This window comes from Eleutherodactylus coqui, chromosome 1, assembly GCF_035609145.1.
Source record: "Eleutherodactylus coqui strain aEleCoq1 chromosome 1, aEleCoq1.hap1, whole genome shotgun sequence".
Classification (NCBI taxonomy): domain Eukaryota; kingdom Metazoa; phylum Chordata; class Amphibia; order Anura; family Eleutherodactylidae; genus Eleutherodactylus; species Eleutherodactylus coqui.
This window is the reverse complement of record NC_089837.1, coordinates 314,874,121-314,894,394: the sequence shown is the minus strand read 5'-3', so window position 1 is coordinate 314,894,394 and position 20,274 is coordinate 314,874,121. Positions and strand designations below refer to the sequence as shown.

At 46.6% G+C, this 20,274-nt stretch overlaps 1 protein-coding gene across 1 annotated transcript in view; it reads right to left on the bottom strand.

Annotated features, from left to right (window-relative positions):
* Positions 1–3,753: 3,753 nt before the first annotated feature.
* LCK (LCK proto-oncogene, Src family tyrosine kinase) overlaps positions 3,754–20,274 on the bottom strand; it is a 73,894-nt gene continuing 57,373 nt past the window's right edge. Inside the window, exons 12-13 of the mRNA XM_066575017.1 lie at positions 8,472–8,603; positions 3,754–5,092 (exon numbers count right to left, since the gene is read on the bottom strand). Of these exons, the coding sequence (XP_066431114.1) occupies positions 4,890–5,092; positions 8,472–8,603 (335 nt within the window). The 3' untranslated portion in view covers positions 3,754–4,889. The remainder of the gene's footprint in view (positions 5,093–8,471; positions 8,604–20,274) is intronic.

The following is a 20,274-nucleotide window of genomic DNA, read 5'->3' as shown; positions in this document are numbered from 1 at the left end:
AATTATTGGAGGACAGATGGCGTGCACCTTAATGAGATAGGCACGGATCTGTGGCTGGAGGGAGTGCAGGAAGGAATTGAGCGGGCCTTGGTTTTGTGGCGAGCTGCGCAGGCATGAGGGGGTCATGCCTGCTGGCCGTGGTGTTTAAAGGGGGGGATCCTTGGAGTCAGCTGTAATAGGGGTGGGGTGAAGGCGGGAGCTCTGAGCTACCTCCCCCACACCCATCGCTCATAGGGTGTATGGTAGTCTGTCGCCTCTCGACTCTGTCAGGCCGGAGTCCCTGCAGAGACGGTGGAGCTAGCATTGGAACGGCTAGCGGGTCTCTGAGTCGGGAGGTCGGCGACTAGGGGCAACCGGGTGTTCCTTCCCTCCCGAGTCGGCGGTCTTGCGGCGGGAGGCGGTAGCGGGATAGAATTTTGGTCTCTCGAGTCGGATAGGTGGAGTGCGGTGGGAGGCAATACAAAATTCGTCCCTGTGGGTGAGGCGACGGCGGTGGTTGAGGCTCCAGGGACTTCCCCCCCAACATTTTTTCTAACGGGGTTTTTTGGTTGGTTGGACGGGTTGTTTATTTTAGGATGTTTTTATAAAATTGTTAAAGAATTTTTTAATAAATGGCTGCTGTGGCCAAATTATTCAAAGTTAGAAGTTGTAACGTGTTTCTTTAAGGTGGAGAAAAGGGGTGGTTGGGTCAGGTCACAGGGCCTAGATCCGTTATACCCGCGTCAAGAATATTAGGGCCACAATGGGTATGTTTCTGAACACGGGACAAACGGGGGTATCCATTTTTGGGTAAAAGCCTCCATTCATATGTCTGCTGTCCAAAAAAAACTGTTTTTAAAATCACATAATTGATAAAAAAAACAAAAATCGTAATTTTTTACTTCTGCTTTGCTTTGATTCATTTAAAAACTGTTGGGTCAAAATACGCAGTACACCCCCTAGATTAATGCGCTAAGAGGTCTAGTTTCCAAAATGAGGTCATTTGTGGGGGGTCCTCCGCGTTTTGGCCGCTCGAGGTGTCTACAAGTGAGCAATGAGGCCTAAAACGCCTTCAAGCAAAATGTCTGATCTGAAAGCCACTGGCTGCTTCTTTCGGTTTTGGCCCCGTTGTACATACGGACAGAAGATTAGGGCCACAATGGGTATGTTTCTGAACACAGGACAAACAAGGGGTTTGGATTTTGAGGTGTAAATCCTCATTTTCATGTGCACTATAGAAAAAAATCCTGTGTTAAAAATTACGTATTTGCAAAAATATGAAAGTTTATTTTTTCTACTCTAAATTGCATTAATTCCTGAAAAGAAACTGTGGGGTCAAAATACTCCTGACCCCCCTCAGTGAGTACACTAAGGGGTGTAGTTTTTAAAATGGGGTCATTGGTGGGGTTATCTATAATTCTGACACCTATAAGCCTTTGCAATCTTGGCTTGGTGCCGGAAAATAAAGTGTTCTCCAAATGTTGATAATTAATGTTAAATTTGTAAGTCTCCTAAATGGTTAAAAAAAACTAAAGTTTTTCAAACGTGCATTCAGAATAAAGTGAACAGATGGAAATATATAGCTTAGCAAAAATGTATACAGTATGTTTGCACATATTTCAGATATTACAGTTGAAAATGTTAAAAAATGACAACCAAATTAAAAAGATCTACCTCCTCACTCAGGGCCCCTGATATGCATTTAAATGCAGGGAAAATGCATACAAAATAATTTCAAGGTGGTATACTACCCCATAACAGACCTACCTCTACTATCCCTTCACCACTGACATTTGTTGGGGATGCAATACAGAACCGGGTATATATGTTCATAACTAGTGGCATTGTTCCTCCATTAGACCACTTTCAGAATGAGGTACTCAAGATCTTGGGCCGTATCTGCTAAATAGGAGTTGATATTCCACTACAAGCCTTATTCCTGAATCTGCCACTAACAAACTGTTGAATAGTTACACCTCATTGAAGAGATGGCAGCCCCTGCAGCCTGTTCTCTCACACATTTCCAACAGACCTGGGATCCCTGGCACAAATATCGTATCTCTACTGAATGCCCATCTTTGATTTCTATGTTCCTCTGACCTTGAATCACTTCTTTACCAAATTACTGTTTTAGATCTCTCTAGACATACTTAGATATGTTGTGCACTCACTCCCACCTCTTGCTTCCCACCCCTTGTTATACTCCCTCCTCCCCATCATCAAGTGTTACTTAAGGTTCGAATCAATATGTATTTCAGTGATAGGCGCACTTCGACCTTAATTCAAAGGTCATTTCTAATTACCTGGCATAAATTACAAGGAATATATTTCTTGACGTCTGTTGATCGTGAATGGTTACCCTGTGCTATTTTTTCCTCATTTTGGTTGTATAATCTGCACTAATATCCCAATTTGATCTGTGGTCATTATTATCTTTCTGAGTATGTGCTTTAAGTATGTTTATGTCTGTTATCTGTTCACTGTTTTATGAAACATTAATGAAAAACTTCGAAACGAAAAAGAAAATAAAAATATGACATTGTCTATTGGTGAAAACATTGATGCCTCTGTATTTCATTTACTTTTGTTGTAGTATGTGATAGGACTTCTAGAACTGATTTAGTAACCATTGTGTTCTATTTGTAAATCAGCAAAGTGATCGTTAAACCACTGTAATAATATGCATTTTTAGTTAGAGATACAGTCAAAATTGCTGTCTTACCTGTTGTTATGTGTGCAAAAATGGCCATTGCAGCAAAATAAAAAGATATTAAATCTCTTTCCTTATAAGCTAAATATACATACAAAACTTTTGATATTTATGTTACATCTGATTTAGTGATATACAGTAATATTTGGTATTTTTTTAAATATGTTTTGTAGGGTTCAAAAAAGTAGACAAGAGTTTCAGTATCACAGCAGTCACTTAGGGTGCATTTACACTGCAAAGATGATCGCTCAGAAATGGCAATCATTTTGCATAAACTACTACTTGGCACTAATGTCTATTAGTACCAAGTAGTAGAGTGTGAGCTGTCAGGAGCTGTAATCAGGGAACAGACCTTTTTCCTGATTACTTTCTCTTTGATCTGTCCGCAGGGCTGACAGCTGAGAATAGCTGATACAATGTTATCAGCTGTCATCAGCTGAGCAGAGCACAGCATGCGGTCCTGTTTTGCTGAGTGATGGCTTTCAAGCAGAACTGAAAACGTCGTTCGGCAGAAAACTGAAAGATGGGCACATTTAGACACAACAATTATCGCTCAAAAGACTGCTTTGCATTGCATTTTGAGCAATAATCATTGTGTCTAAATGGGCTTTTATGCAACCCAGAATCAAGTTGCTAGTGCAATACCAGAGGTACACACTGTATCTCTCCTGACTAGCATTTCTTTGCTCTCTAGTGTTCTGTCCTGTAGTTTTTTAATCTGCTTCTCTCTTATAACGTTAGTTCATTTCTTACATTGTTTATTTCCTCATCTCAAATATTAATCAATAGCTGGTCCAGAGCTACCAGTTTGTTTATTTTACACATTTATATAGAGCATACTTCAATTGATATATAGAAGTGTTGTACATCAATTGATGTCCCTATTGGGGCTCACAGTATGAGTTCTGTATTGGTATGTTATTGGAGTGTGAGGGGAAACTGCAGTACCTGGAGGAAACCCATGCAAACACAGGGAGAACATAAAGACTCCATGCAACTGGCCTTGGTGGAATTTGAGCCCTACAAGGCAACAGTGCTAACAACTGAGCCACCATGCCGCCCATTGTCTGTTGCTGAATCATATAAAATTATGCCAATCATTAAAAATACATCAATTCCACAGATCTTGTTATTACGGTTCAGAAAACTCAGCAGTGTAAACTAATAAGTGTCTTTATTTTATTTCTAAAATGCAAAAGTATTTATTTTACACGACTTGGTAAAATGACTACTAAAAGATAAAGTTACATTTTTCACATCTGAACTTAGGTAAAATAAAAAAATGCATATATATTATTTGTCAATAATTTGTTTGCATAAAAGTATGTAAATAAAGATAGGGCAAGAGTTATAATTTCATATTAAGAGGTATTTCCTGTTAAATAACAACTATTGTCAAAGAGCCCTTTTACACTGAACGATCATCATTAAGATTCGTGCTGAATCTGAATATTAATGGTTCCTTGTAAATGCTACCAGTGATTGAATGCCGAGCAATAATCTGTGCATCGTTAAGTTTCTGCAGGCATACAAATCAAATGACAATCGGCCTGTGTTAAGAGGCAGTCATTCATCTATGAACAACTGCCTGTTTACTGTGAATGGAGGAAGGCAGGTGGAAGCAATCTCCAGCCCACTCCGCCTCCATTCACTGAGTGATGATCGTTATTCATCACTCCTCTGTGAAAGCACAGGAGCAATTATCACTGGGATGACTGTTGAGGGCATAAGTGCCCAACAGTCGTCCCATGTAAAAGAACTCTAAAAGACTAGATTAAAGTGGTTTTAAAAGTACTTACTTAGTTAAAATCCCTAATTTCAAACTCAAGTTTACAAAATAACAAACTTTGCAGTATACTTCTCTTACCATTTCCATTTCTTCCCCTATCACTGGCCTTTTGCATCATCTACTGCTCCTGTTGGTACAACGTGTGTGTCAGTGGACCAGAGAGTAATAGGTAAGGTAACTATATTGTAAACTTTGTTATTTTGCAATCAAGAGCCAATTAAACCACTTTAATGATGGCAATACTCAGTGTCTTGAATGTCCATGTTGCCTATCGGAGTTCTCAACAACAATGCTTGTTCTTGTATAAAATTGCTGGATTAGACCATAAACAAAAGGTGGCTCTTGACCACACCTTCAGGAATGTCGTTGGACAGATGGGATTCTTCGACAAATCTAATGTCCATACTCGGGTTAAGGCTGAGCCTGATACTGGCCCTCTGTAGCTGTGAAAAAATCTTCCAAATAGGAACGAAGAAATTCAAATGTGGGCCTTTCTTCAGGGCCATCCTTCCAACATCGAAGCATCAAATCATAAAGTTCTTTAGGACAATTTTCTGGTCTTGGCATTCGGTACCCACGTTCAAGATGATCTATCACTTCTGGGTTAGTCATGCCTGTAGAATGAAAAAGTCATATCCTTATGTACTGTAATTACTGTAACTAAAGAGGCGCTCTGAAAACACAGGCTATGAGGCATTACATAGCATTTTCTAAAACCAAGAGGGATCCAAATAATGTAGTCATTGTCTATAACAATAGCTATAGCTTTGCAGTCAGTCTCCGCTGTTAACAGAAGGGGATCTTGATTACAGGGTTTAAGACTATCCTGTATTAACTCCAAATGCCTTATCAGGGTATGTGGAAAATATTGCTTATTACAATGCTTTATTCATGAACTAAACACTAACCTAAATCCAAATAAAATTCACAGTAAATGACTAGGAACCACTGAGCACTATTATTTATAAGGGAAACAATACAGTAGTAACACATGGAATTCCCGTGGCTCCAAATTTCTGCACACAGCGCGATATCAGCATATATACTGAGCGATTAGCATTCAAATTCTTGCTGGATCATGGAAAACTGAATGAAAGTCATTCAGTATAAATGGCTACATGATCTGAATGACAAATAAATTAGAATTCGTTCAGTGTCCGTATCGTGCAGGCAAAAATAATCTAACTATATTGGACTGTGTAAACAGGCTGTTGTTCACCTATGAATGATGGTCTATGTATTGTAAATGGAGGCGGGTGACTGGGGCTGTCTTCGGCCCATTCCGCCCCATTCATTGAGTGATGGTTGCTCTTGTGTAAAATCACAGGAGTGATTATCGCTGGGATGACTGTCGGGCGCTTCTGCACCTGACAGTTATCACATATAAAAGGGTCCTTACTCATGCAAAAGATGCTGTGCAATAAAGGAGAATATAATGATGTAAGCAAAAGATATACATAATACTTTCAGTTATGAAAAAATATTATTGTCACAAAGTTTAATAAAAAGTTCCTAAATGTCCCAGCTACAGGTATGATGTGGCACAATGTGAACATTGTATAATATTTCTGTTTAGGTACGATATAACACTATGTAGACACTTGTCTGACTATACAGGCTATCTACTGGGGGTAGTAAGTGATCATGGAATGATATACATGAGGTTGTGTCGATGGACATAAATCTCTTGTAGGGCCAGCTTTGCACTCGTTATGGTGTATTACAAGAATCACATTTCATAGAGAGTCAAGGGCATAACTACCAGGGTAGCAGGCATAGCAGTAGATATCAGGGAGATCAAGGAAAAGAGAATAAGAACAATTTTAGCATTGAAAAGTTACAATTTATGGTACATTTGCAACCTTTTGCTTCTCTCGTCACTTGTGATGAATGGGTTTAGCTGGAGGAAGTAGGGCCTCCCATGGACTGATAGATTTACTATAACCTGCACAAGAAATTGGCTCAAATTATAATGCAAATCGGTTTTAGTGTATTTTGATGCCACCAGTAATTCCTGGTGGAGTCAAGTTTGACTGGGGGTGACGCCTCCTGTACCCGATTGGCTGCAGAGGTGGATGGGCTGCAGGTCCTGGAACCCCACTAACGATGAATGGCAAAAGCATACAGCATCCGCCCGTGCCCCTGTTCGTTCCTGGAACTGCACAGCGTGCTTAGCAGCAGGGACAGAACTGCAACGTAAAGCTCCTTCCCCGGCGGCCCAACGCATTTAGCTGACATGGCCGGCTTCAGCAGGGACACCACAGCGGCAAGAAGCGCCTTCCCTGGCGTCGCTGCAAGACGGAGCCCACAGGCCCGTGGGACAGAGATGGACCGTTGGCGGACGCTGTCTTCCGCAGTAAGAGTAGGAGAGCTGGGAGGTAAGACAGCGCGGAGTGAGGGAGCGGCGGCGCGGCATGGGCTACTATTAATGCAGTGTGAAGCTGCTGTCACAGCCACCGGATACAATGAAGAAGGCAATCTTACTCACTGCCAGGGCCCGAGAGCCTGAGCAGGGAAAGACAGGCCTGCAGCCAATGAGAAGGGGGTGGGTGTGCGGGGGGCGTGCCCAGACTGTCCAGCAGGCTGTATGTTGACACTACCCACAGTTCTGGTGTCGTCAATATACACTAATACCATGCAAATTTAAGGCTGGCTGCACTCAACCGGGTCTGATTCCGCATGCGGGTGCCCGCAGTGGAATCCGACCCTGTGCACAGCCGGCATCTGTGCAGACCTGACATTCTTTTCTTTTTTTTTTGGCGAGCCATTGGACATGCGCAGTGCAGTTTTTTAAATTTTTTTAAATCCCTGCTTTTCCCGCTTTGTCGCTAGGTGATGACGCGGGTACCCACGATCTTTCCGCAATGTCATTGCGGAAGGACTACGGGTCGGATGGCTTCCATTGACTTCAATGGAAGTCGTCTGTGCGTAACCTGCACTGAAATAGAGCATGCTTCGATTTGTACTCTGCAAGTGGAAATCGTGATTGATTTCTGCTTGTGTACAGGAAAAAATGCTTTTCCATAGCATGCTATGGGTCGTATTTCCTGCGGAATCTGGAGGCGGACACCTGCTCCGGGTTTCACGATAGAAATCCGGCCGTGTGCAGGCAGCCTTAATCTACTCATAGCAAGCATAGATTCCGTTTCTAAGATAAGGGAAGGCAAATATAGATACAAGCTTGTCTGTGTGCCCTTTCATACGTATAAATGTTCTCTGTGTAGTATTGGATCCAAAGGCCAAGCTTTTGGTTCTTATTTCTGTCAGTCCCAATTTACTTTGTGACAGATTTGCAGCTTGAAGATGGAAGATATCAGCCATAACTTTATTCTTATGTGGTCATTGCATTTCATATCACTGCACGGGCGCTGCTCTACAGCATGATATGTTTGTGTTCCCTCAGTATGGAGCCGTGTATGGGCACCCTCATACTACACAAAGACTCTTCGTATTACCAGTGACAGCTCTGGGTGATACTACCGCATGCTCAGTCACTCTGTGCAGGATCTCTGTAGCTGCTACTGTTTACTCCTCTTTCTGGCTGTCAGTCAGATGTGGAGCTTTGTGCCTCTTTCCCTTTTTCTATGGCTGTCTGGCTTGCTTATTCCATTATATTTGTGGTCAATAACAGCTATCTTTATGTGTGAATGAGATTCCAGGTTCAGTAGTCCCTGTACAAGGCTTGTCGGGATGGACATAAACTGGGTGTAATACATTTGGGTCATTGTACTCAATACACTTTAGTTTAAGACTGTCATTTAAAAAAACAGTCTTAGTAAATTCCCCATTTAGAGTACAGAGTGTGAACCATAATCTTTTCATGTCCTAAAAATATTTTTACTACACCAACTACTACAACCATTGATGTCTACACAGATGTTATGGAAAGCTTTCTCCACCATTTTCCCTGTAGGTGAAGGATTTGCAGCAATTAGACATTTAATAAGCATAAATGCCATTTTTTTTCATGTAATCTATTTTCTGTAAACTTACCTGGATAAGGAATTCGCCCATATGTGATGATTTCAGTTAAGAGAATGCCAAATGACCATACATCTGATTTAATAGTAAATGTTCCATAATTTATTGCTTCAGGAGCTGTCCATTTAATTGGGAATTTGGCACCTGCAGTTATAGAAAGATTATTTTACTAATCTGACTTACAATAATAATCCAATACTACGCAATAAAAAGATGTACATCAGTAATTTCCCTTGATTTCCATAACCTTCTAAATTTGTAATATGTCAATATCCTTATGTATAAAAGTCAAGGCATATTGGTGACAACTCACTTCTTAAAAATGCCCCCTGAAAGGTATATGCCTCCCCCCAAAAATGTATGTGGACCTGTCTCCAAATAAAAAAATGTGTACCTTCCTGAAAAGTCTGTGTGCTCCCTTTCCCTCAAAAAGGATGTGCTCTCCAAAAAAATGTGTGTGCCCTGTCCCCTCCAAAAAGTGACCACTCCCTGACAAGTATATTTGCCCCACCCCAAAAAGTATGTGTGTCCAATTGAAAATTGTGTGGACTCCTCTCAAAGTGTGTGCAGATTGTGAAAAACAGAGCGCAAGCGCATGTCATGTGTTACAAAGCACATGTCTGAATAGCCCCATTGAGTGTAATGGGTCTGTGTGCTGTCTGTATGCTGTCTGTGTGCAGTCAGATCCTTAGTCCACTCCGCCTCCATTCACAGAAGGACTATCACTCCTATGTAAAAGGACAATAGTGATAGTCGCTGGGATGGCAGTTGAGCACTAATGTTCCTGAAAGTTGTCCCGTGTAAAGGGACCTTAACACTACTACCAGTATAACATAATTATATATTTCTATAGACACAGTAAACACACGGAAACTGACAATTGCATGCTTCACTCAAAAGCACAGCAGAAAACAAGGCCATGAAATATTAGTAAACTAACAATAAAACCTATAGTACGAAAAATTATTGTCGGTCATTTCTTTCATTCTTTATGAAACATTAAATTACAAAATGCGGAAGGATTTACAAGATGATAATCCTCCCAAGGCAAGAGATGTGGATTCCCTCCATGTGTCTCCCCATGTATTTTGTAGGTTTTTGGATTTTAATTTTCTTTTGTATTTATTGTTTCTTATTAGAGATGAGCGAGCACCAAAATGCTCGGGTGCTCGTTACTCGAGACGAACTTTTCGCGATGCTCGAGGGTTCGTTTCGAGTAACGTACCCCATTGAAGTCAATGGGCGACCCGAGCATTTTTGTATATCGCCGATGCTCGCTAAGGTTTTCATTTGTGAAAATCTGGGCAATTCCATAAAGTGATGGGAACGACACAGCAACGGATAGGGCAGGCGAGGGGCTACATTTTGGGCTGCATCTCAAGTTCCCAGGTCCCACTATTAAGCCACAATAGCGGCAAGAGTGGGCCACCCCTCCCAACAATTTTTACTTCTGAAAAGCCCTCATTAGCAAGGCATACCTTAGCTAAGCACCACATTACCTCCAACAAAGCACAATCACTGCCTGTATGACACTCCGCTGCCACTTCTCCTGGGTAACATGCTGCCCAACCCCCCCCCCCCGCACAACCCAGTGTCCACAGCGCACAACAAAGTGTCCCTGCGCAGCCTTCAGCTGCACTCATGCCACACGCTGGCCTCATAGCCACACCACCCTCATGTCTATTTATAAGTGCGTCTGCCATGAGGAGGAACCACAGGCACACACTGCAGAGGGTTGGCACGGCCAGGCAGCGACCCTCTTTAAAAGGGGCGCGGCGATAGCCCACAATGCTGTACAGAAGCAATGAGAAATCCAATCCTGTGCCACCTCCATCAGGAGCTGCACACGTGGGCATAGCAATGGGGAACCCATGTGCCACACACTATTCATTCTGTCAAGGTGTCTGCATGCCCCAGTCAGACCGGGGTTTTTTATAAATAGTCACAGGCAGGTACAACTCCGCAATGGGAATTCCGTGTGCACCAACAGAATGGGTGACTCCCTGGAACCCACCGGCTGTACATAAATGTATCCCATTGCAGTGCCCTGGACAGCAGAGCTAACGTCAGATTAAATGCAGGTGGGATTTGGCCCACACTGCATGCCCCAGTCACACTGGGGTTTTTTATAAGTAGACACAGGCAGGTACAACTCCCTATTGTGAAGTCCCTGTGGACCCACAGCATGGGTGGCTCCCTGGAACCCACCGGCGGTACATAAATAAATCCCATTGCAGTGCCCATCACAGCTGAGGTAACGTCAGGTTTAATGCAGGTGGGCTTCGGCCCACACTGCATGCCCCAGTCAGACTGGGGTTCTTTAGAAGTGGACACATGCAGTTACAACTCCGTGTGGACCGACAGCATGGGTGGGTCCCAGGAAGCCACCGGCAGTACATAAATATATCCCATTGCATTGCCCATCACAGCTTAGGTAACGTCCGATTAAATGCAGGTGGTCTTCGGCCCACACTGCATGCCCCAGTCACACTGGTTTTTTTTATAAGTAGACAGAGGCAGGTACAACTCCCTATTGTGAAGTCCCTGTGGACCCACAGCATGGGTGGCTCCCTGGAACCCATCAGCGGTACATAAATATATCCCATTGCATTGCCCATCACAGCTGAGGTAACGTCAGGTTTAATGCAGGTGGGCTTCGGCCCACACTGCATGCCCCAGTCAGACTGGGTTTTTTTTTATAAGTAGACACAGGCAGGTTCAACTTCGTATTGTGAAGTCCCTGTGGACCCACAGCATGGGTGGCTCCCTGGAACCCATCGGCGGTACATAAATATATCCCACTGCATTGCCCATCACAGCTGAGGTAACGTCAGGTTTAAAGCAGGTGGGCTTCGGCCCACACTGCATGCCCCAGTCAGACTGGGGTTTTTTATAAATAGACACAGGCAGGTACAACTCCCTATTGTGAAGTCCCTGTGGACCCACAGCATGGGTGGCTCCCTGGAACCCATCGGCGGTACATAAATATATCCCATTGCATTACCCATCACAGCTGAGGTAACGTCAGGTTCAATGCAGGTGGGCTTCGGCCCACACTGCATGCCCCAGTCAGACTGGGGTTCTTTAGAAGTGGACACATGCAGTTACAACTCCGTGTGGACCGACAGCATGGGTGGGTCCCAGGAAGCCACCGGCGGTACATAAATATATCCCATTGTATTGCCCATCACAGCTGAGGTAACGTCCGATTAAATGCAGGTGGTCTTCGGCCCACACTGCATGCCCCAGTCTGACCGGGGTTTTTAATACATAGACACTGGCAGGTACAAATCCCTAATGTGAAGTCCCTGTGGACCCACAGCATGGGTGGCTCCCTGGAACCCACCGGCGGTACATAAATATATCCCATTGCAGTGCCCTGCTCAGCAGAGCTAACGTCACATACAATACAGGTGTGCTTCGGCCCACAGTGCATGCCCCAGTCAGACTGGTAATATGTTTATGTAGCAAAAGTGTAGGCCAACCCCACACACCTTGCTGTACCATGAGTGCAGGCGAAGCCCATAAAAATTACTAGGATTACACTGTAGGCGAGGGCCCAAAAAAATTGGTGTACCAACAGTACTAATGTACCTCAGAAAAATTGCCCATGCCCAACCAAGAGGGCAGGTGAAACCCATTAATCGCTTTGGTTAATGTGGCTTAATTTGTAACTAGGCCTGTAGGCAGCCCAGTTAAAATAAAAATTGGTTCAGGTGCAAGTTTCAACGCTTTAATGAGAATTGAAACGTATAAACATTGTTTACTAAAGTAATATGACTGAGCGTTGTGGGCCTAAGAAAAATTGCCCGTTCGGCGTGATTACGTGAGGTTTCAGGAGGAGGAGCAGGAGGAGGAGGATGAATATAATACACAGATTGATGTGGCTAAAAGGTCCCCGTTTTTGATGGTGATAGAGAACGATGCTTCCATCCGTGGGTGCAGCCTACGTATTGTTTAGGTACCGCTGCTGTCCGCTGGTGGAGAAGAGAAGTCTGGGGAAATCCAGGCTTTGTTCATCTTTATCAGTGTAAGCCTGTCGGCACTGTCGGTTGATAGGCGGGTACGCTTATCCGTGATGATTCCCCCAGCCGCACTAAACACCCTCTCTGACAAGACGCTAGCCGCAGGATAAGCAAGCACCTCCAGGGCATACAGCGCGAGTTCAGGCCACATGTCCAGCTTCGACACCCAGTAGTTGTAGGGGGCAGAGGCGTCACAGAAGATGGTCGTGCGATCGGCTACGTACTCCCTCACCATCCTTTTACAGTGCTCCCGCCGACTTAACGTTGACTGGGGAGCGGTGACACAGTCTTGCTGGGGAGCCAGAAAGCTGGCAAAGGCCTTGGAGAGTGTTCCCCTGCCTGCGCTGTACATGCTGCCTGATCTCCGCGCCTCCCCTGCTACCTGGCCCTCGGAACTGCGCCTTCTGCCACTAGCGCTGTCGGATGGGAATTTTACCATCAGTTTGTCCGCCAGGGTCCTGTGGTATAGCATCTCTCTCGAACCCCTTTCCTCTTCGGCTATGAGAGTGGAAAGGTTCTCCTTATACCGTGGGTCGAGCAGTGTGTACACCCAGTAATCCATAGTGGCCAGAATGCGTGTAACGCGAGGGTCACGAGAAAGGCATCCTAACATGAAGTCCGCCATGTGTGCCAGGGTGCCTGTATGCAACACATGGCTGTTCTCACTAGGAAGATCCCTTTCAGGATCCTCCTCCTCCTCTTCAGGCCATACATGCTGAAAGGATGACAGGCAAGCAGCATGGGTACCCTCAGCAGTGGGCCAAGCTGTCTCTTCCCCCTCCTCCTCATGCTTCTCCCCTCCTCCTCCTCCTCCTCAACACGCTGAGGTATAGACATGAGGGTGCTCTGACTATCCAGCGACATACTGTCTTCCCCCGCCTCCGTTTCCGAGCGCAAAGCGTCTGCCTTTATGCTTTGCAGGGAACTTCTCAAGAGGCATAGCAGAGGAATGGTGACGCTAATGATTGCAGCATCGCAAGCCCACCATCTGAGTAGACTCCTCAAAGTTTCCAAGGACCTGGCAGATGTCTGCCAACCAGGCCCACTCTTCTGTAAAGAATTGAGGAGGCTGACTCCCACTACGCCGCCCATGTTGGAGTTGGTATTCCACTATAGCTCTACGCTGCTCATAGAGCCTGGCCAACATGTGGAGCATAGAGTTCCACCGTGTGGGCATGTCGCACAGCAGTCGGTGCACTGGCAAATTAAACTGATGTTGCAGGGTCCGCAGGGTGGCAGCGTCCGTCTTGGACTTGCGGAAATGTGCGCTGAGCCGGCGCACCTTTCCGAGCAGGTCTGACAAGCGTGGGTAGCTTTTCAGAAAGCGCTGAACCACCAAATTAAAGACGTGGGCCAGGCATGGCACGTGCGTGAGGCTGCCGAACTGCAGAGCCGCCACCAGGTTACGGCCGTTGTCACACACGACCATGCCCGGTTGGAGGCTCAGCGGCGAAAGCCAGCGGTCGGTCTGCTCTGTCAGACCCTGCAGCAGTTCGTGGGCCGTGTGCCTCTTCTCTCCTAAGCTGAGTAGTTTCAGCACGGCCTGCTGACGCTTGCCCACTGCTGTGCTGCCACGCCGCGCGACACCGACTGCTGGCGACGTGCTGCTGCTGACACATCTTGATTGCGAGACAGAGGTTGCATAGGAGGAGGAGGAGGAGGGTGGTTTAGTGGAGGAAGCATACACCGCCGCAGATACCAGCACCGAGCTGGGGCCCGCAATTCTGGCGGTGGGTAGGACGTGAGCGGTCCCAGGCTCTGACTCGGTCCCAGCCTCCACTAAATTCACCCAATGTGCCGTCAGGGAGATATAGTGGCCCTGCCCGCCTGTGCTTGTCCACGTGTCCGTTGTTAAGTGGACCTTGGCAGTAACCGCGTTGGTGAGGGCGCGTACAATGTTGCGGGAGACGTGGTCGTGCAGGGCTTGGACGGCACATCGGGAAAAGTAGTGGCAACTGGGAACCGAGTAGCGCGGGGCCGCCGCCGCCATCATGTTTTTGAAAGCCTCCGTTTCCACAAGCCTATACGGCAGCATCTCCAGGCTGATCAATTTGGCTATGTGCACGTTTAACGCTTGAGCGTGCGGGCGCGTGGCGGCGTACTTGCGTTTGCGCTCAAACAGTTGCACTAGCGACGGCTGGAAGCTGCGCTGAGAGACATTGCTGGATGGGGCCGAGGACAGCGGAGGTGAGGGTGTGGGTGCAGGCCGGGAGACGGTAGTGCCTGTGTCCTGAGAGGGGGGTTGGATCTCAGTGGCAGGTTGGGGCACAGGGGGAGAGGCAGTGCTGCAAACTGGAGGCGGTGAACGGCCTTTGTCCCACCTTGTGGGGTGCTTGGCCCTCATATGTCTGCGCATGCTGGGGGTGGTGAGGCTGGTGGTGGTGGCTCCACGGCTGATCTTGGCGTGACAAACCTTGCACACCACAGTTCATCGGTCGTCTGCACTCTCAGTGAAAAACTGCCACACCTTTGAGCACCTCGGCCTCTGCAGGGTGGCATGGCGCGAGGGGGCGCTTTGGGAAACAGTTGGTGGATTATTCGGTCTGGCCCTGCCTCTACTCCTGGCCACCGCACTGCCTCTTCCAACCTGCCCTGCTGCTGCACTTGCCTCCCCCTCTGAAGACCTGTCCTCAGTAGGCTTAGCAAACCGGGTGGGATCAGTCACCTCATCGTCCAGCTGCTCTTCCTCTGAATCCTCTGTGCGCTCCTCCCCCGGACTTACTGCCCTTACTACTACCTCACTGATAGACAACTGTGTCTCATCGTCTTCGTCCTCCTCACCCACTGAAAGGTCTTGAGACAGTTGCCGGAAGTCCCCAGCCTCATCCCCCGGATCCCGGAAACTTTCCAAAGGTTGGGCATCGGTCACGACAAACTCCTCCAGTGGGAGAGGAACCATTGCTGCCCATTCTGGGCAGGGGCCCGAGAACAGTTCCTGGGAGTCTGCCTGCTCCTCAGAATGTGTCATTGTAATGGAGTGAGGAGGCTGGGAGGAAGGAGGAGCAGCAGCCAGAGGATTCAGAGTTGCAGCAGTGGACGGCGTAGAAGTCTGGGTGGTCGATAGATTGTTGGATGCACTTTCTGCCATCCACGACAGGACCTGCTCACACTGCTCATTTTCTAATAAAGGTCTACCGCGTGGACCCATTAATTGTGAGATGAATCTGGGGACCCCTGAAATTTGCCTCTCTCCTAATCCCGCAGCAGTCGGCTGCGATACACCTGGATCAGGAGCTCGGCCTGTGTCCACACCCTGACTTGGGCCTCCGCGTCCTCGCCCGCGTCCACGTCCTCTAGGCCTACCCCTACCCCTCAGCATGGTGTATTACGAGTAGAGCAGAAACAGAACGCTGTAATTAAATGTGCCGCTTATTGGCCTGTGGTTGGAGGCTGACTTCACTTACGGAACGCACAGCAGAGCCAGGAAACAATTTTGCGCACGCCTGCACTGAGACATAGGTGCGTATGACTGAGCTAGTGCAATTCACAGCGCAGAAGCAGTCAAGTAGCCAAAGGCCACTATTAGGCCTTAAGTATTTTGCTTCAATTTTTTTAAATGCTGAGCTGATACAGCAGACAGATACTGTAGGCAGCGTATATTATGTATACTGTTTCCCTCTGGCGCGATGACGGTGGTGATGTAACGGAGACAGCAGAGCCAGGAAACAATTTTGCGCACGCCTGCACTGTGACGTAGGTGCGTATGACAGCTAGTGGAATTCACAGTGCAGAAGCAGTCAAGTGGCCAAAGGCCACTAGTAGGCCTTAAGTATTTTGCTTCTATATTTTTAAATGCTGAGCTGATACAGCAGACAGATACTGTAGGCAGCGTATATTATGTATACTGTTTCCCTCTGGCAGGATGACGGTGGTGATGTAACGGAGACAGCAGAGCCAGGAAACAATTTTGCGCATGCCTGCACTGTGACGTAGGTGCGTATGACTGAGCTAGTGGAATTCACAGCGCAGAAGCAGTCAAGTGGCCAAAGGCCACTAGCAGGCCTTAAAGGGGTTGTCCCGCGCCGAAACGGGTTTTTTTTTTTTTCAACCCCCCCCCCCCCCCCCCCCCGTTCGGCGCGAGACAACCCCGATGCAGGGGTTAAAAAAGATCACCGGACAGCGCTTACCTGAATCCCCGCGCTCCGGTGACTTCTTACTTACCCGGTGAAGATGGCCGCCGGCATCTTCTCCCTCCGTGGACCGCAGGGCTTCTGTGCGGTCCATTGCCGATTCCAGCCTCCTCATTGGCTGGAATCGGCACGTGACGGGGCGGAGCTACACGGAGCCCCATTGAGAAGATAAGAAGACCCGGACTGCGCAAGCGCGTCTAATTTGGCCATTAGACGGCGAAAATTAGACAGCAACCATGGAGACGAGGACGCCAGCAACGGAGCAGGTAAGTGAAAAACTTTTTATAACTTCTGTATGGCTCATAATTAATGCACAATGTACATTACAAAGTGCATTAATATGGCCATACAGAAGTGTATAGACCCACTTGCTGCCGCGGGACAACCCCTTTAAGTATTTTGCTTCTATTCTTTTAAATGCTGAGCTGATACAGCAGACAGATACTGTAGGCAGCGTATATTATGTATACTGTTTCCCTCTGGCGGGATGACGGTGGTGATGTAACAGAGACAGCAGAGCCAGGAAACAATTTTGCGCAAGACTGCTGTAACGCTTAGCTGCGTATTAATTAGGACTACTACCCCCAGCAGACACGCAGTACACTGAAGACGGTCACAGGCAGCCCAAATATAGTATTTTTCCCCAATTTTTTCGAAAAAGCCCACTGCCTATATAGCCTGTATATCTCTTTCCCTGTACCACTGTCCCTGCCTCACCAGTACTGGCCCTATACTCTGTACAATGACTGCAGACTGAGGACGCAATGCTCTGCACGCCCGATATACAAAAAAAAATAAATTGTGCAACACTGCTCACAGCAGCCTCAACAGTACTGCACACGGCCCTAAGAAGGACCGTTGGGGTTCTTGAAGCCTAAAATAACTCCTAACGCTCTCCCTATAGCAGCTCCGGCACCAGCAGCACTGTCCCTGATCTCTGTCGGAATGCATCTGTGGCGAGCCGCGGGCGGGGCAGATTTTAATACTCGGGTGTCACCTGATCTCCCCAGCCACTCACTGCAGGGGGGTGGTATAGGGCTGGAACATCACAGGAGGAAGTTGTAATGCCTTCCATGTCTTTCTATTGGCCAGAAAAGCGCGCAAATGTCTCGGAGATGAAAGTGAAAGTAACTCGAACATCGCGTGGTGCTCGCCTCTAGTAACGAGCATCTCGAACACCCTAATACTCGAACGAGCATCAAGCTCGGACGAGTACGCTCGCTCATCTCTATTTCTTATCATGAATCAATTTTCTACAATCATTTACAAATCAGTCATCAAGCTTGAAAGACTTCTTTGTATACAATATTTCTTGTAAAGATTTTGCCATCAAACAAAACAAAAGGAATTATTTTTTAGAAATGTGCAATCTTTGGGGGGTTTTTTCCCACTCTTCTCCACAAAATGTTTTAAAACGTTTCTGAACACGTTATATGGTACATTATAAAAAACAAGCCCTCAAATAGCCATATCAATGAAAAATATAAAAGTTCTAGCTCTTGGAAAGTAGAAAAGAAAAAAATTACATAGATTTTAACCCCTTAAGAACGTTGCCCCTTTTTTCTTTTTCCATTTTTGGTTTTTCCTCCTCCCTTTTAAAAATCATAACTCTTTTATTTATCCATCATGTAGCTGTCTAAGGGCCTGTTTTTTGAGGGACGAGTTGTATATTTTAATGGTAATATTTAATGTATCATATAATGTAATGAAAAACTTAAAAAAAAATCTGAGCTATACTACTTTTATTTCTTTCCAAACTGGGCAAGGGGGTCCAGTGTCCCCCCGTAGAAGGGGGGTTACTGTCAGAACTGGCGACTCTCGGGGCCTCTGTGCCCGCACTACCGGTCCTACCACCCAGGTTGCAGGAGTGCGGCGCAGGGGAGCCCAGGTTCTAGTGATCTTCCCTGGCCGCTGTAAATCTGGTTGCCGCCGGGTGGCTAGGGATGCAGCTGGTGCTGCCCCGCACCGCGTCCCCATTTCCATGACTACCAGGCGTGCTTCCTTGGTATCTGTCTGTTCAGCAAGGCTGGGGGCGGTGTTCCCAGTGTCTCCTTGATTGTGCCCTGCTGCTGTCAGGCTCCCCGCCCCAATCAGCTGTTGGGGCGGGAGTTCTGACAGCATTTAAATGTGTCTGTTTCCTTCCAGCATTGCCAGTGTTAGTTTGGTCTTCCAGCTGCACCCGTGTATTGTTTGACTCCTGTTGTGACCCCGGTTTTCTGACTTCTGCTTTTGGACTTGACTTCGTTTTTGCCTTACCCCTCTGTACCGCGTACCCTCCTATTGCCGACCCGGATAGTCTGACCATTCTGCTGTTTGTTTGTCTCCAGTGTCTGTTTGTCTTTCCCGTGTCCCGCTTCCCTAGTGAGTGTAGGGACCGCCGCCCAGTTATCGCACTGGGGGTTAGCCCAGGGGGACAAGTAGACAGGAACAGGGGTTGCGGGTTTTCTCAGGGACTGCAATTATCCCGGACCCTGTCCTGACACATAACACTTTTTGATTGCTTTTTGTTACTTTTTTTTTTGGAGATGGGTGTAACCAAAAAAACGCAGTTCTAGTGTATTTTTTTCTGGCGGCATTCACCATGCAGGGTAAATAAAGCATTACTTTGAGTCCACATACGGGACAAGAACTTGTGATGGTTTGATCGCTCCTGCAGTTTGATGTAATGAATTAGCATTACATTATCTCACAATCTGACAGGCAATTATCAAGCCACAGCACAGGAATGGCTTGACAGGCAATCTGCAATGGCAGCCCTTGGGCCTTTCAGAAGGCCCCCATCTGCCATGGGGGGGGGGGCAGTGTGGGACCCCTGAACATTGATCAGGGGCGCTGTTAGAATTGACGGCAGTATTTAAAGGGTAAACAGCTCCAATCTGAGATGTTGCGGGCGGATGTCAGCTATATAGTTAGCATTGTTGAGAGCGGGATCAACATCCCATCCCCCTCTATACAAACCCCTAACCAGGACATAAATGTACATCCTGTAGCGTTAAGGGGTTAATGATATTTGAATAAAGTCTAGAATATTTTTAACCTCATTTAATTTGTGTCTTTTAATGTTCACACATTGTGGAAAATCCACTGCAGATTTTGGTGTAGATTTACGTCACAGTCTACTTATGTTAGATTTGAGGGCTTGATCACACGAGCGGAAATCCGCACGTATTTCCGTGCGAAAAAAAAAATGTGCAGCAGGTGTGGACGAAAATCCGCACCTACCAAAGAAAGAACATATGGGTGGCAATGGTCGTGGTCATGCAGATTTTTTTCTCACACGCGGTGCGGTTTTTTCTCCACACAGAAACGCACGAATCTCTGCCCGTGTGACCGAGCCCTGAAGAGGTGAAATCCATAGTGAAAATCCACAGCATAAATTAACATGATAAAGATTTTTTTATGCATTGTTTTGTTGAGATTTCTTGCAATCTTATTCATATTGCCTGTACTGTAAGGCCTTAGTCAGACGGGCGTTTTTTGCCGCGATTTGCGCATGCGCATGCGTCCGGCGATTTTTTAAAACCATTGCTTCGCAATGGTATCGGACACATGAGCGCTTTTTATGCGCTCGTCCGAAAAATTATAGAACAAAAAATCGCAGATCGCACCTATCTGCGATCTGCGATTTCTGTTCGCTTCTGTATATGCGCTCAACGGGGC